The following is a 14,939-nucleotide window of genomic DNA, read 5'->3' on the forward strand; positions in this document are numbered from 1 at the left end:
AAATCCTGGAAGAACTTTACAGATGGTATACACATTCTTGCAGAAATACCCCCACAGATTGTAAATGTAAATAATTAATTAGGTAAGATAATTAGTTTATTTGGACTGTTGTTTTAGTCAATAGTTAATCCACAGAAGACAAAAAATTGGCACTAATCAACTGATTACCTTAGAAAGGTAAAAATTATAGGTGTTTTCCAGGTTCATTATTGGGTGTGGTGGATTTCTGGAAGAAAGTCTTTCACAATTTTATACCAATGGATAACTAAAGGAACTTGTGGAATTTAATAAGTAAAAAATTAAAGGTTGGTAAGTTGCATTTTGTGTTCTATTATATTCTTTATTCATTTTTCTCCAAAGCTGTAACTTATGCATAAATGCATCTTTAAGCCATATTGATAAAATGCAAGTCAAAATTTAAAGGGGCAGATAGTGAAATAGAATATTTAATTTTAGATATCTTGGATGTCCTATATTTTCAAAGATCACCCACAATCATTTTACATAAGGCAGAAAAAGACAACCTAACCAAAGAAGGTTCCTATCCCAACAAGTACATGGTTTTCTATCCTATCCCAACAAGAACATGGTTTTCAGAGAATCAACTCTTTTTAAAAGAGTCATTCCATATAAAATATGCATTTTACAGTACACTTTGCTGGTCTCCTTAAAGGACATAAGATTTGTTGATTTTTGAGACCCAAAATTTCCAGCCCTTTTTTATGCCTACAGAGAATGATTCTTTAAATTTTGTTATTCAACCCAGTGGTCTTGACATGATTTATCCCCACAGTTAGTCAATGGACAATGGAGATGTGACTTGACAGATATTTTTTCTTGCAGGTATCTGTCGGAAAAAGTCTGTACCAATTGACTCCTAAAGTTTTTGGGTGTTTCATTATTGTGGATTAAGTTCCCAAGGGATAATAGTTGATCCACCCCAATAAAATATCACAAAACGTGGAGAACAGATTATTTGACTAATCATGTTAAATCATGGTACTTTTTTTCAGAATTTCACCTGAATACAATGTTAGACAGAATAATTGTGTTCATACTTATGACAGTCCATGTGTCAGGGCAGGTCAGTGTAAAGTTGTTAGACACAGCATTACTTGTAGATGAAGGACAGCAGTTCCAGCTTCGGGTTCAGAAAATAGGACTAGTCACCTCTGTTGTTAATGTCGTTGTTTCTGTAAGTATATTTGGAAGATGATACATGGTGTAAATGTTAGTAACTCGCATCATCTCACCAGGCACTGTATTAACATATCTAGGCTTAGGAAAGAGGACAATGGGATGTATAAATAAGTGAATTCAACATCTTTTTTATGTATGTGTAAGAATAACACATGTTATAGAACCAAGGTAATGAAACAAGATATTTTTCTAATAGTCTTGCTATGACAATAAATGCAATAATGCTAATTACAACCAAATACTTTAAGATAAACGAATTGATCTATATCTTATTAAGATAGTTAATAAGTAAGTTCTGATGCTGTTTGAGTAATGTACTTTTTAAGAGATTAAAGAGTAAAATCTAATACAATTATTTTTATAGGTCCTGTTCCACAAACTTCACATCAATTTAATATTCTTTTTACAATTTTTCTCTCAGGTAAAGCGTCCCTTGGATACTGGAGGTGACTTTGTAGGCAGTAGTCAAGTAGGATCTTTTTACCCAGGAGGTCCTGATGTAGTGGCTGTGACCTTTACAGTCAATGATGACTCTTTACCAGAGGTTGAGGAGACCTTCACCTTTGAACTTTCAGCCATTAGCAGTGGTGTTAATGTGGATACACCATTTATAGCTGCCATTACTATAGGAGCCAATGATGATGCCTATGGAGTGTTTGGATTTATTGATGTTAGTAGTTAATAGATTACAAGATCTAAGAAATTTAATGGATGGTGTTTATGCTTGTCCTCCATATTAAATTAGTGCTTAAAAAAAAATTAAGTGTACTGGTTAGTCCCAATTTAAAATAGAAGAAAAGAGATAATTTGATTTTGTATGATGAGTTTTTTGTATAAAACCTTTAAACACTGATATTCTTGATCACTTTAAACCATTTTGTTGACACTGCATGCTTTTTACCTTTAGACAACAGTTACCTTGGTAACAGAGACAGATATATCATTAGTAAATATCAGGGTAGGCAGAGACAGAGGTACTAATGGTCAGGTTACAGTAACTTACGTGGTAGGTATCTTGAACAATTTGTACATGTCTAATTATAATGACAAGCACCTGCTTTATGCATACTATCAACTAGTATCTAGTAACAATACTGGTTGTTAAGTACTGGTAAATCATGTGATTAAAAAACATGAAATAGTAATCTTCTTTCCTTATCATTCATGAGCTAACACCATTTGCTTGAGGTTTTTGTGAAATTATAACTTTGATTGTGATTAAATTAGTAAATAGTATAATATTTGCTTTAGTTGAACAGTACTGAACCAGATGCCATCCCTGGTATAGGAGGGGACATAACTCCTAAATCAGGGGTACTGACTTTCCAACCTGAAGAAGCAGAGAATTCTCTACAGCTGAGGGTCATACAAGATAATGTAAGTATCCTGTTTATCAATGAATAAGAACACATTCATTAGCGAGAAAATACTCTATTACACTATCAATGAAACATTGATGATAGGAATGTAGGTAATTCAAACATTTCCAAATCTAAATGATTTTTATCCCTATTGGCCACTAAGATCTTGTCAGAGTGTATTGGTCCATCATTAAAGACTTAATGGCACCCCATTCTTAGTATTTGGTCCACCACTTCTATGAGGTGTCACTGTTATATGGCATTTCTCTAATTTACCATTGGATTTCCTGAAGACCTCATAAATAAATTGATTGAATTTTATTGAAATTGTATCTATAACTTTACTTGAAGCTGAAATGTACTTTACGATAATTTACTCATATTTATATATTGTATATGAGACAGTAACAGCTTGTATGATGTATGATACATACTTGTAACACTTGTTTCTCCCATTTTAAATATGTCTTTTGTTATCGGGATTATTGAATTATTGGATTTATATTGTTAACTCATTAGTCATTATATATGTGTATAGTATGTTTGATTAAAAAGAAATGTAGTTATAAACATATCTTTTAACAGTCATGATGATACTTATTGTAAACAAGTTTATTTGTCTTTTATTTCTTCATTTATCATTGGTTAAACTTCAATGACTTTTTTTACAGTATTTTCAAAAGTAAACTGGGGATAACTTGAAATAAAACAGTTAAATACAATTGTTGTGAAATACCAATTTATTATATAGATAGTAGTGTTTTATCGAATGTTCCCAGTTTAATAAATATTGATACTTCACACTGAAATAAATTTGGTAATTGCACTCACAAACTTTCTCCCGCCAAAACATCACAATTTTATCAATCTGCCAATCACAGAATTTAAAACTCATCTTGAAATATCAATAAATTATGAGAACTATATGATAAATAGGATAATCAATTGGTTATCGTGAATAACCAAAATATGATAACTTGTGCCAAGAAGGCTTGAAGATTTAACTCAGGAGTGGAACAAGTTCCGCACACTCATTTGTTCTAGCCGTTCTTCAGCACTCATGATAATATTTTGGTTATTCATTCTTCACAATTAATTATCCTATTATTCTTCTTTATTGTATTAATATCATTTAATGTTTGAATTGACATAGGGTTTATTGCATATGCCATTGATTCTAAGACACCATATGCAATAAAATCTGTCCACTTGCTATCAGCATTAACCTGTCTTTAAAGTCTGTGACTAAATGACCCCTATGTTGTGCTTTATATGGAAAAAAATTAACCTGTCTATAAAGACCGTCTGTCTAATATGACCAGGATTATTTCTCCCTTTCTAGGCCACTTAAGCCAAGTTTCATTGTACTGTTAATAAGAACCATGAGGTCAGTCTTAAGGTTGTTAAGTCTGAGTGTATCGAAAACCTGAACCTTGTTTGTCTCTGCAAGGTTATTTGTGCAACTGATCCTCCTTCAATTGCAATGACATTTCAGGGTTTTTGTGTTCCAACTGAATTGTTTGTAAAGTTCCAATATATTACAGGGGAGATAACTCCCTATAAACAATGTTTGAGTAATGAGACTCCTTTTATGTAACTGTAGTTGACTCGTGCACCAGCTTTTTATTGACATCCTTATTAATTATCTTTCGATTTATGACTCTCTTTGTTTTGTCTTTTACCCTTGCCTTTTTGGTTATCAATTAAACTGTTATACCCTTAATTTGAATGTCAGTCACATTTTTAGCATTCAGTTTCTGTTTATCTTCTATATTTGAAAGAAAATATGTTTTTTTTCATTCTACCCAGATACCTGAGAATAATGAAGAATTCACTTTAAGACTGACAGGTGCTACAAAAGGAGCCAGAGTTCTGGATACAGTGATGACTATTATAATACAGGCTAATGATGCTCCAATTAGATTCCAACAGGTCGGTGGTTTGATATGTCAGTAATATAGTTTCCAACAATAGAGAAAGATAAAAATGTACCAAATTGAGAAATAATAACATAAATCAATTACAGTTCTAAAAGTTGGTCCAATTCCAAATAACACTGTAACAGAACAAACAGAGAAAATCTTGAGACAAAAATTATCCTGATAAAAGTGTGAGTTTGAAAAATGATTGAATTTTACCTTTGATTTCATCTTTCATTGCTTTTTTTGCCTTTTATGCTAATTATTGGCGTTCATTTTCTGCCATTTTAGGCTGAGTACAGGTATGATGAAGGTCCAGGCATTAGGAAGATTTCAATACCAGTTCTCAGAGGTCTAGAGGCTGATGGACAAAGTCGTATAGGATCAGTGAATGGTCTAGCATCAGTGGACTTCAGTATTTTGTCAGATACAGCCACTGATAGTTTAGACTTTAAAGGCCCAGTAAATCGACAGCTTGTGTTTAGCCCAGGGGACACCCAAGGATATATTGAGATAGATATACTTGATGATTCAGACCCTGAAGTAGAAGAAAGTTTCCAGTTGTTACTGTCTAACCCTGTTGGAGATGTTATCGCTGGAAGTCCTTTTAAAGCTACAATTTATATCAATGGTAATGACTATCCAAATGGTGTTATCAGTTTGAGACCAGGGAATGATGGGATATCACTTCCTCTTGTCCAAGTCAATGAAGATACTACACCCTCCATTTCATTCACAGTATTGCGAAACAATGGAACATTTGGCACTGTTACAGTGCAGTGGGAGATATATAGGAATGACACTTTGGGTGGAGGAGTTACCACTGATATTATTTCTACTGTTGGAAGTATAACTTTCCAAGCAGGGCAGGGTCAGGGGAAAATTAATGTGACATTGAGTCCTGACACTGTCCCTGAACCAACAGAGAGATTTGTTTTGAGGCTGTTACCAGGTAGTGTTAACAATGGAGCTAAAGTGGATGGTATTATAGAAGGAATTATACTGATAGAAGATAGTGATAATTATTATGGGACTGTAGATTTTGGTGAAAATTCACAGCAACAGATCATAGTTGTAAGTTCTTTGATGAAGGCTAGATTTCCTTGGTTGAGTACAGACATTTTCCAATGTAGTTTGAAAAGTCTTTATGGTGATATAGTTTATGGTGTCTATTTAATATTTAACTTATAATTGTTTCACTACTGAAGTAGTTATGAAACTATAAGGAGAAATAATTGATACTTTATTGAAGTAATTTTTTTCCTAGGAGACAGCACCACCACCGGTAAGTTTGTAGAAGTTGCTTACTAATTGTTGGTGGTTTACAGACTAACTTTTACTCTACATATCCATTAGATACCCTTTTTCTGTTAATGTGTTTTCTTCTTAAACCATAAATACATTATCATAAAATCTTTCTATTTTGTTTTAAGAGCATTAATTTTTTTTATTTTAGGAACGACTCTAATATTTTTTATCGAGTGTAAAGCAATTTTGCCAGTTGACACTGAAATGAATTATACCAGTTCGCTGGATGATAATCTGAAAAGTGCATGTTAGAGAAGAGTTAAACAGCCAAAATTCTTTTTTTTTTCATCTCAACGAAAATAAATTTAAATGAGCCATTCTTTTTTAAGAAAGCTTCTACAAAAAAAGTAACTGTGTGCATTAATGTGTTAGCTAAACAGAAATAAGATGGAAGAAGTTCTGGCCTCCAAAAACTTTTGGGTCATAGATATAAAGGATTTGTCCTGTCAAGTAACAGGACTTTTTTTATAAATCCATTGGTGCTGGATTGGGCTTACTATTTTGATATTTTTGTTTCTTGAGTACTTCTTATATACAACTGTATTTTGAACCTTGAACTTCCTAAGTATTTCTTTCTAATGCTGCTGATTAGAGGTTACACCTTGAAACAAGTGTACACATACTGAAATTTTCAATATTTATATGATAGGTATTTTTGTATTTATAAAATTTGGTTTGGAATTTTTTTATCAAAATAAAAAAAATATTAAAAAATAGATTTGTTATAAAAAAAAAACTAGCATGTATATGTTCAATTTAACATTTAATTAATATTATTTCAATATTTGAGACACATACTATACATGTGAAGGTATCTTTGATATTTCTATTAAATTAGATTTGGTAAATGGTCTGATAGTTTCACATACCAGGTATTTGTCATTTTGTTCTTACCTATTTCTGTTTTATCTCTTTCAGGCTTTTTATATAAACAGTTTAATATGTCTTGTTTATATATTCAAGTTTTCTGATTCTGAAATCAATTACAAATGTAGTACACAAAATTTATTTTTTGAATATATTTAATGCTCTTTGACAGTTATATAAACATGTAATACAAAATTAATTCTATATAAATATTATACATCTCCTTTAGATAACAAATCCAAGACACTTGCAGTTGACTATGAGGAGAGCTGGACATAATCAAGGATCAGTGAGAATAAATATGACAGTTGTATACTCAGGTTCTGGAGATACTCAAGGTGAGCAATTATCTCCCTTAGATGTCTAGTGTCCATTGAAATGGTTGGTCGGTAATTTCCTCTGCTATTTTCTGGGTGTCAAAATATTATTGTATCATGCATTTTCAGATAGTTAAATACAAATGTATCTCTTTTCCCTTCACAATGTATCTAAAAGTGTCTAGGCTAGTCAAATGATTGTTTGCAGTACTAAATCTTCACTTTTATGGTAAATTGACATTCATATAGATATACCTGTTCACCCTCCCATATAAGGGGGAAGACTCCTGCAAAATCAGTTTAAAATCTCCAACATAAAAATGTGAGATTTGTGTGGGTTTGTGGTTAAAATTTTTTATATTTTCTGCAAAAAATACTAAATAATTGAATTTTACATAAAAAATTAGCTTTTACAAATTACATTCTAGTCAGTGGGGTAAATCTCCCACTTGAACTGTTCCAAAGGTTAACAGATATGTATCAATTTTGTAACAATTAAGACATACTCTTACGTTTTTCAGACTTAATGTTTAATTGATTTCTTCACATGAGATTTTTATGGCATACAAAGAGGTAGCAATACTGAATATGGAAACAAAGCAAAATCCTTGTACAAGAGACAGTACTGGGAACACGAAAATTACAACACGCAAATCATACAACATAACAGAACCATAACAAAAAGATGTATATTGCACTATCCTTAAACAGTAAACTCCATGAATTAATACTAAGAAACTATGCCATGTTCATTTACAGATGTACTGGAGAAGGTTGAATGGCTGGCTACCATGACGACAGGGGCAGATAGCTTGACATATAAAGTTCCTATCAGTAGCTCTGCTTTCCTGTCAGTAGGAGGGAAGTTTACAGCAACATTGACTGGTGTTGATCTAAATACTAGTAAGTTCTGTTAAGTGAAGACCTTCAATCCTACCAATACTGATAAGTTCTGTAAAGCAGAGACCTTCAATCCATCAATACTGGTAAGTTCTATAAAGACCTTCAGTCCTACCAATACTGGTAAGTTCTGTAAAGACCTTCAGTCCTACCAATACTGGTAAGTTCTGTAAAGACCTTCAGTCCTACCAATACTGGTAAGTTCTGTAAAGACCTTCAATCTTACCAATACTGGTAAGTTCTATAAAGACCTTCAGTCCTACCAATACTGGTAAGTTCTATAAAGACCTTCAATCTTACCAATACTGGTAAGTTCTATAAAGACCTTCAGTCCTACCAATACTGGTAAGTTCTGTAAAGACCTTCAGTCCTACCAATACTGGTAAGTTCTGTAAAGCAAAGACCTTCAATCCTACCAATACTGATAAGTTCTGTAAAACAAAGACCTTCAGTCCTACCAATACTGGTAAGTTCTGTAAAACAAAGACCTTCAGTCCTACCAATACTGGTAAGTTCTGTAAAACAAAGACCTTCAGTCCTACCAATACTGGTAAGTTCTGTAGACTGTAAGAATCACATAAGCCTTCAACTCTAACAATACTTGTAAGTTCTTTAGACTGCAAGAATGACATAAGCCTTCAACTCTAACAATACTTGTAAGTTCTGTAGATTGTAAGAATCACACAGGCCTTCAATTCTACCAATGCTGGTTTTTGTAATACATGTGTTGAATTTTGCATTGTGTTTAACACATTGTTTTGATACATGAATTTAATATCATATTGTAGGTTCACTACAAACATAGTTATGATGAAAAATTAAATTTGGCATAGCAATCACCAGTGCAGTTATTTGGAAGGATTCCTTTATTTGAAATCATGAAAAAATACATTTTTTAATTTGAACTTTTTTTTTCATTTTCAGTACCCTCCCTAGGTGCTTACAACACTCCTGTTCTTGGTTCCAAGAAAATAGTAGAGATACCAGTCACTATCAACCAGGCTAATGGAGAAATTGGCTTCCAAAATACCTACACCATAACAGTCAGTGAACCTGAAAACAGTCCTTACCCTGTGAGTTGTCTTTTTTCATCAAATAATATTTGTTGTAACCTGTTTTTAAATGCCATTGGTGTTATGTGAAAAGCTATTAGAAAGGTAATGTTTTTGCTCATTAGATGAGTGATCAAGTGTTAGTTGAGATCACCTTTTTATAGATATTACTTTCCTTCTTTCAAATTTTAGGTAAACCTCAAACTAAGCAGAGAAGGTACAAGTGGTCAAGCTACTATAAGTTGGTCATTAGCTGGATCTGGTAACAACTCTGCAGCAGTAACCCAGGATGATACTGGTCCTACTTCTGGCACTGTTGTCATGGCAGCTGGTATGTGACAAAATATTTCATCATCTGTACAAGTACCTTGATGTTATACAGCTGGTCTTTTTTGTAATTAAACTTCTAGTTGTATAATGATGGGTTATAGCAAAATTCAAACTATAACAAAACTATATATTACTGATATTACTTCAGAGTTAATCCAATAAAGACTTGAAAATGTGGTCTGCTATAATTTTGTCATGAAAAAGGTTGCCAAGAAATGTTGCCGTTTTCCTACAGATTCTTTTTAACTATTATATCAAAGCATGATGCACAATATTCATCCTTGTCTTTTGACAGACAAATCTGAGACAGACTTTTCCATCCTTATCAATCCGGATGATGTACCAGAACTAAGTGAAGAAATAACAGTGACTTTGACCTTTGTAAATCCATCTGATACTCAGAGGTTAAAATATGGGTCTACACAAGTCAAGATAATCATCTTAGAGAATGACAACCCTGGTGGAACTTTTCAATTCTCATCAGAAATGCAAGACTCATATCAAGTTCAGGTTAGTTATATAGGAACTTCAGTCTATTGGTGTAACGCTACCTAAGGCTACTTCACTAACTGCTCATTGAAGTGTTATAATTACCATTCTGTCTAAGAATCAGACAATGGGTGGCTCATCATATTTCTCAATTAAGTCTTTTTTGCCTAAAATATATTCAATACATCTAGAAAACAACTGAAATTATCCCGATGCATCTATGACTTGGATATTTTTTGACTACTTATAAAGTGTGGGAAAATTTTCCTGCCATTTTTGCCAAAGAGGGTCTGCAGTCCTACCACAACACTTGTTATTCCCGTAGTGGTATTAATTCAATGTGGATCCTGAAAAATTCAAAAGATCTTTTGGAGAAAATCAGTTCAATACTATTATCTGAATATAATAGCATTAAAACCTATGATTTTTCAACACTGTATACTTCTATTCCCCATACTCAGTTAAAATCCCGACTTTAAAACATTATACATCGTTGTTTTTCCAAAAAAGATGGTACACTTAGATACAAATATATAGTTCTTGGTAGAGATTCCTCATACTTTGTAAGAAATAATTCCAAATCATCTTCCAAATATACAGAGGAAGATGTTTACAAAATGCTGGAATTTTTAATCGACAACATATTTGTCCAGTGTGGTGGACGTGTTTTACAACAAACAGTCGGCATTCCAATGGGAACAAATTGTGCTCCTTTACTTGCTGACCTATTCCTTCACTCTTTTTAGGCTGACTTTATAGCTGATCTGATCAGAAAGAAAGAATATTGTTTGGCTAGATCCTTCAATCTCAGTTTCCGCTATATAGATGATGTGTTATCTTTAAACAATCCTAATTTCGGGGATTTGATACATCGCATCTACCCCAAAGAACTTGAGATGAAGGATACTACAGACACTGTGAAGTCAGCCTCATATCTTGACCTACACTTAGAAATCAATGGTAAAGGAAAACTATTGACCAAACTTTACGACAAACGTGATGACTTTTCATTCAGAATTGTCAACTTTCCTTTCATCTGTGGCAACATCCCTTCAGCACCTGTGTATGGAGTGTTCATATCACAACTCATACATTATGCCAGAGCTTGCCGAAACTACACAGACTTTTTGTATCGCGCTAGAACTCTAACAAATAGGCTTCTGGAACAGGGTTATGTTGCTACAAGATTGAAGTCATCACTACAGAAGTTTTATGGTTGTCATCATGAACTCATTCATCGTTATGGTGTATCCATCTGCACCATGAAAACTGATTTATTCAACAGATCATAGTTTTCCTTTACTCGTTTGTCTACCCCGGACTGGACTTTTTATGAGCAACTCGGCAGGTGTTTCTAGAAAAGCAGAGGACGCTTACCCTACCGGTGCACCTGGTCCATGCTCCCAGTTTTTAGTGGAGTCCGAGTTGCTCATTTGCTTTTATTACTTTGTGTGTATGATTTTAGTTACTTTATGTTTTTTGTTGTGTATGTCTGTTTTCCATGTCTGGTCTTTGTCCATGGATTACATTCTTTTGATTACCACTATAACCTTGGTTCCCTTGATTACTCTTCCATAGTGTATTTCAAGTAAATTTGACCAGTTGATATCTTTAAAAAGCAAACTTTACAAACACATTGATTGATATTACTGGAGATATGAGGTTTGATACCTGGATAATGCATGTGCCACACCTTATATACATTTGCCTGATTATTAGACAGAGGAGCACTTTATGATTTACTTTAATATTATTAAAAGTATTAGGTATCAGGTATGTAAAATCTCTCATATGTAAATACATTCACACTTATCACTTGGCTTCAAATGACACCAAAATTTATTCTGAATGACCTTATAACAGCAGAGAAACAATGTAAGTTTAGGTAATGACATAATCAATTTTCCAATGGGAAAATATTTTGTTTTCCTCAATTATACCCATGAGTTGGAATATGTCTAAAAAAAATTATCCTGAAAATTCACACACACAGGTTGTTACATGTGAATTTGTACAGTGAATTATCATGTATAATGAAAAATATTAGATAAGCTTGTGAAGGATGAAAACGATGAAAACATTAATATTAGCAATAATTACAAAATATGACTGCATTATTTGAACATTTATTGGAGTTCTTGATTTAATGCTGTTTCAGGAAGGAAGTGCTCCAATAGATATAGTGGTAACCAGATCTGGTGGATCTCTCCTCAGACAGTTTGTACAGTATACAGTTGTTCCTAATGGAGCAGTGGAGTTTTATGGATACACCAATGTCCTTAGATTTGATCCAGGAGTTAACAGGATGTCAGCTGCTCTTCTGCCTATTGCTGATGGTGTTCCTGAGGTAAGTTACCACCTTTTTATATCGGAAGTTTACCACAATCACATTGAACCTAGGTCATTGTAAATAAATAATCAGTACTTTTGGTGATCAAAAGTATCCAAGATAAAGCTGAAAAAGTGTAATTTACCATTTGTTTCAAAGGTATGACTATTGTTTACATGTGTGGTGTTTTATATTTATGCTGCTTGTTGTAAGAAAACAAATTATATATAATGGTAAAATTGTATGTGTATAAGGCATACAGTAAGAAATCGTGAATAATTTTCCAATTACTAGTGATATACATTTTTGATAAGAAACATGCTAATCATTATGCCGTTGCTCATCCTTTTAAAAGGGTTAATTTGTGAATTTTGTGATTCAGCAACTGTATTGTAGACAATACAGGAAAGTGGGGTGAACAATGCTAGATGTGCATCATCACTAATTTACCGAAGAGGTTTTTCTTGTATAACTAGTGTCTGTCTAGTATTAGCATATATATGCACTTGGTACATCCTGTTTTTGTGGTGTTCTAATAGACTAATTTTTTTTTCTTTTGCAGAAAGAGGAGGCCTTCACATTGTCCCTTAGGTCCTATGGCAACAACTCAGCCACCATAGGGTCAAGGTCACAGATCAGTATTACAGTTTTGGAGAATGATAACCCCTATGGGTTGATTCTATTTGAAGATGACCCTCCTGTTGTGTATTTAGGTCAGATTAATTTTATATTTTCTGGTACCATTGATACTGTCATAACATAGACACTTTTCAAAAAAAAAATTTCTTTAACTATTCTGCTGAAAAAGTCATTTTAAAAACACTATATTACTTTATAGCTTTTAGGTATTATTTTTTTTAAATTTTGCCCATGCTGATAGCATTTGGTAATGAAAAATCAAAACAAAATGAAATAATTGTATTTGATTTACTGTCTAGTGTGGGATCCAAGGAGAGTGTATCTTGCTGTTGGAACACTCCCTTTTGTTGCAAAATTTTGTTAATTTCATGCAGAATTTAGGCAAATATTAGCTTAAACCCCACTGGACCCCAACTTTTTTAAAATTCCCATGCTGTCCTTTCACGTCAAAACACATTTTACATTTGACCACTAAAGTTGTTCTATTATTCAATGACCAAATAAAGTTTCAAATGACATTCCTTATAAAAAAACTTAAGTTTACTTGAATATTTACAGATGAAAGTACTTTGAGTCGAACCATCTCCCACTCTATCTCAGTCCGTAGATCCAAGGGATCCTTTGGTAGTGTGTCTGTATCCTGGGATATCATTCCTAACGACCAATCAGCTGATATAACTCCCATGTCAGGTACTATAACCTATGGAGACAGACAGGATCAAGGAAGTATCCTCATTTCTACACTCGCTGATGATGTAAGTCATTAAGAATCTAACTCCTGTACAAGTGCAATATAGGGAAATTTCAGACACCTAATGGTAAGATTTTATCGTTGTGTAACGAGGCTCCCCTAGATAGAGAACTATTACATTTTATACAAGGATGTCTGAGATTTCCCAATCTTCCATGAGAAAAGTGGGTGTTCTGTCTCAACAGCTAAAAATAGGAATATTCTTTAGTGAGAAAATGTCTTCTCAATGTAATGATACTTTAATTAAAAGTTAATATTAGAGAAATTTTGAAATTATTTCTCATTTCCTTAGCACATTCAATTAGATAAGCTCATGTGTTTTTGGTTTTTGCTATTTTAATTCAAACATTGATTAAGATGGAGAGTTTATTATTTTGCTATCAATTACCTGTCTAAAATGAATATTAATAGACAGAAATATCTGAGCACATTTTTTTTTGTTTTTGGTAAAATTTAACATGACCATTCTCATTGTATACTGGCAGTAAGATCAGGCATGTTTTTTTCATAATTGAATAGTTACTGCATTTCTTTCCTAAAATTTGCATGTGATTTGGGTTTCATTGGTTTGAGTGAATGGAATAAGCAGTTTCCTATTAGCTTGGGATATGGCTATTCAATAATACTGTAAGCATGGACTTTTTTTGCCTGATCAAGTAAGACCAACTTTACCGTAGAAATAAACTACTGACTACTTGAAGAAAAACTAGTATAAAAAGATAACAAAAAGAACAAAAAATCAGAATTCATAAATGTTTGTTGTTTAATCTATAGATACCAGAAGGTGCAGAGAACTTCACCATTCAGCTTAAGAACCCTACAGGAGGAGCTATACTAGGTTCACCAAGTACTTTCACTGTTATCATTAACAAGAATGATTTCCCTGTTTACTTCTCAAGTATGTTTTATATGGCTTATTTAACCTTGAAAACTGTGCATCATTTTGGTCCAATTGATCTCTAGATGTTTTAAAAAATAGTTGGTTGATAATTTTATTGTAAATCTCTGTTTTACTGTTTTATTGTGTTAATATTGAAATCAATTAAAAAAAATTTCTTCTGTAAGGAAATTACTACAGTGTGACATTTCCATACATATAGGAGTGTCATTGGTACAAGTGTATCCCATTTTTGCCTCCTTCTTCAATGAAATGGTTGGCTTCTATCCGCTGTGCTTACATCACCAAAACTTTGGAGAACCAAGTACATTGACACTGACAATCAGATTTTGTTAAAAATCATGAATGTTTCAAGGGTAATGGGCTTTAGATATTTGTGATTCAATTCAGTGAATGACTAATTAATAGCTAGGTGTAGCAATCTTTTTTAGACTTTTTGAAGCCTCATTGGGGATTTCTGGTAAAGCAACGTTATTCAATCTTAATATCAATAAATAGCAATACATGTCCTACAAAACCTCCTAGGCTAGAGCCTGTGTAGTAAACCATTAAAGTAGATTTATGAGTAAATATGAGTAA

The 14,939-nt window shown here is 32.9% G+C and overlaps 1 protein-coding gene across 1 annotated transcript in view; it reads left to right on the top strand.

Annotated features, from left to right (window-relative positions):
• Window positions 1–205: 205 nt before the first annotated feature.
• The window catches only part of LOC148622113 (adhesion G protein-coupled receptor V1-like), a 78,063-nt gene continuing 63,329 nt past the window's right edge, over window positions 206–14,939 (top strand). Inside the window, exons 1-17 of the mRNA XM_088571696.1 lie at window positions 206–309; window positions 1,014–1,195; window positions 1,622–1,870; window positions 2,108–2,206; window positions 2,452–2,577; window positions 4,371–4,493; window positions 4,772–5,554; window positions 5,748–5,765; window positions 6,885–6,993; window positions 7,732–7,875; window positions 8,797–8,945; window positions 9,117–9,255; window positions 9,550–9,764; window positions 11,902–12,090; window positions 12,635–12,785; window positions 13,270–13,466; window positions 14,237–14,360. Of these exons, the coding sequence (XP_088427822.1) occupies window positions 1,031–1,195; window positions 1,622–1,870; window positions 2,108–2,206; window positions 2,452–2,577; window positions 4,371–4,493; window positions 4,772–5,554; window positions 5,748–5,765; window positions 6,885–6,993; window positions 7,732–7,875; window positions 8,797–8,945; window positions 9,117–9,255; window positions 9,550–9,764; window positions 11,902–12,090; window positions 12,635–12,785; window positions 13,270–13,466; window positions 14,237–14,360 (2,980 nt within the window). The 5' untranslated portion in view covers window positions 206–309; window positions 1,014–1,030. The remainder of the gene's footprint in view (window positions 310–1,013; window positions 1,196–1,621; window positions 1,871–2,107; window positions 2,207–2,451; window positions 2,578–4,370; window positions 4,494–4,771; window positions 5,555–5,747; window positions 5,766–6,884; window positions 6,994–7,731; window positions 7,876–8,796; window positions 8,946–9,116; window positions 9,256–9,549; window positions 9,765–11,901; window positions 12,091–12,634; window positions 12,786–13,269; window positions 13,467–14,236; window positions 14,361–14,939) is intronic.

The sequence above is a fragment of the Perna viridis genome, chromosome 3, assembly GCF_037379345.1.
Source record: "Perna viridis isolate PV_CMFRI_1.1 ecotype Kerala chromosome 3, ASM3737934v1, whole genome shotgun sequence".
Lineage (NCBI taxonomy): Eukaryota > Metazoa > Mollusca > Bivalvia > Mytilida > Mytilidae > Perna > Perna viridis.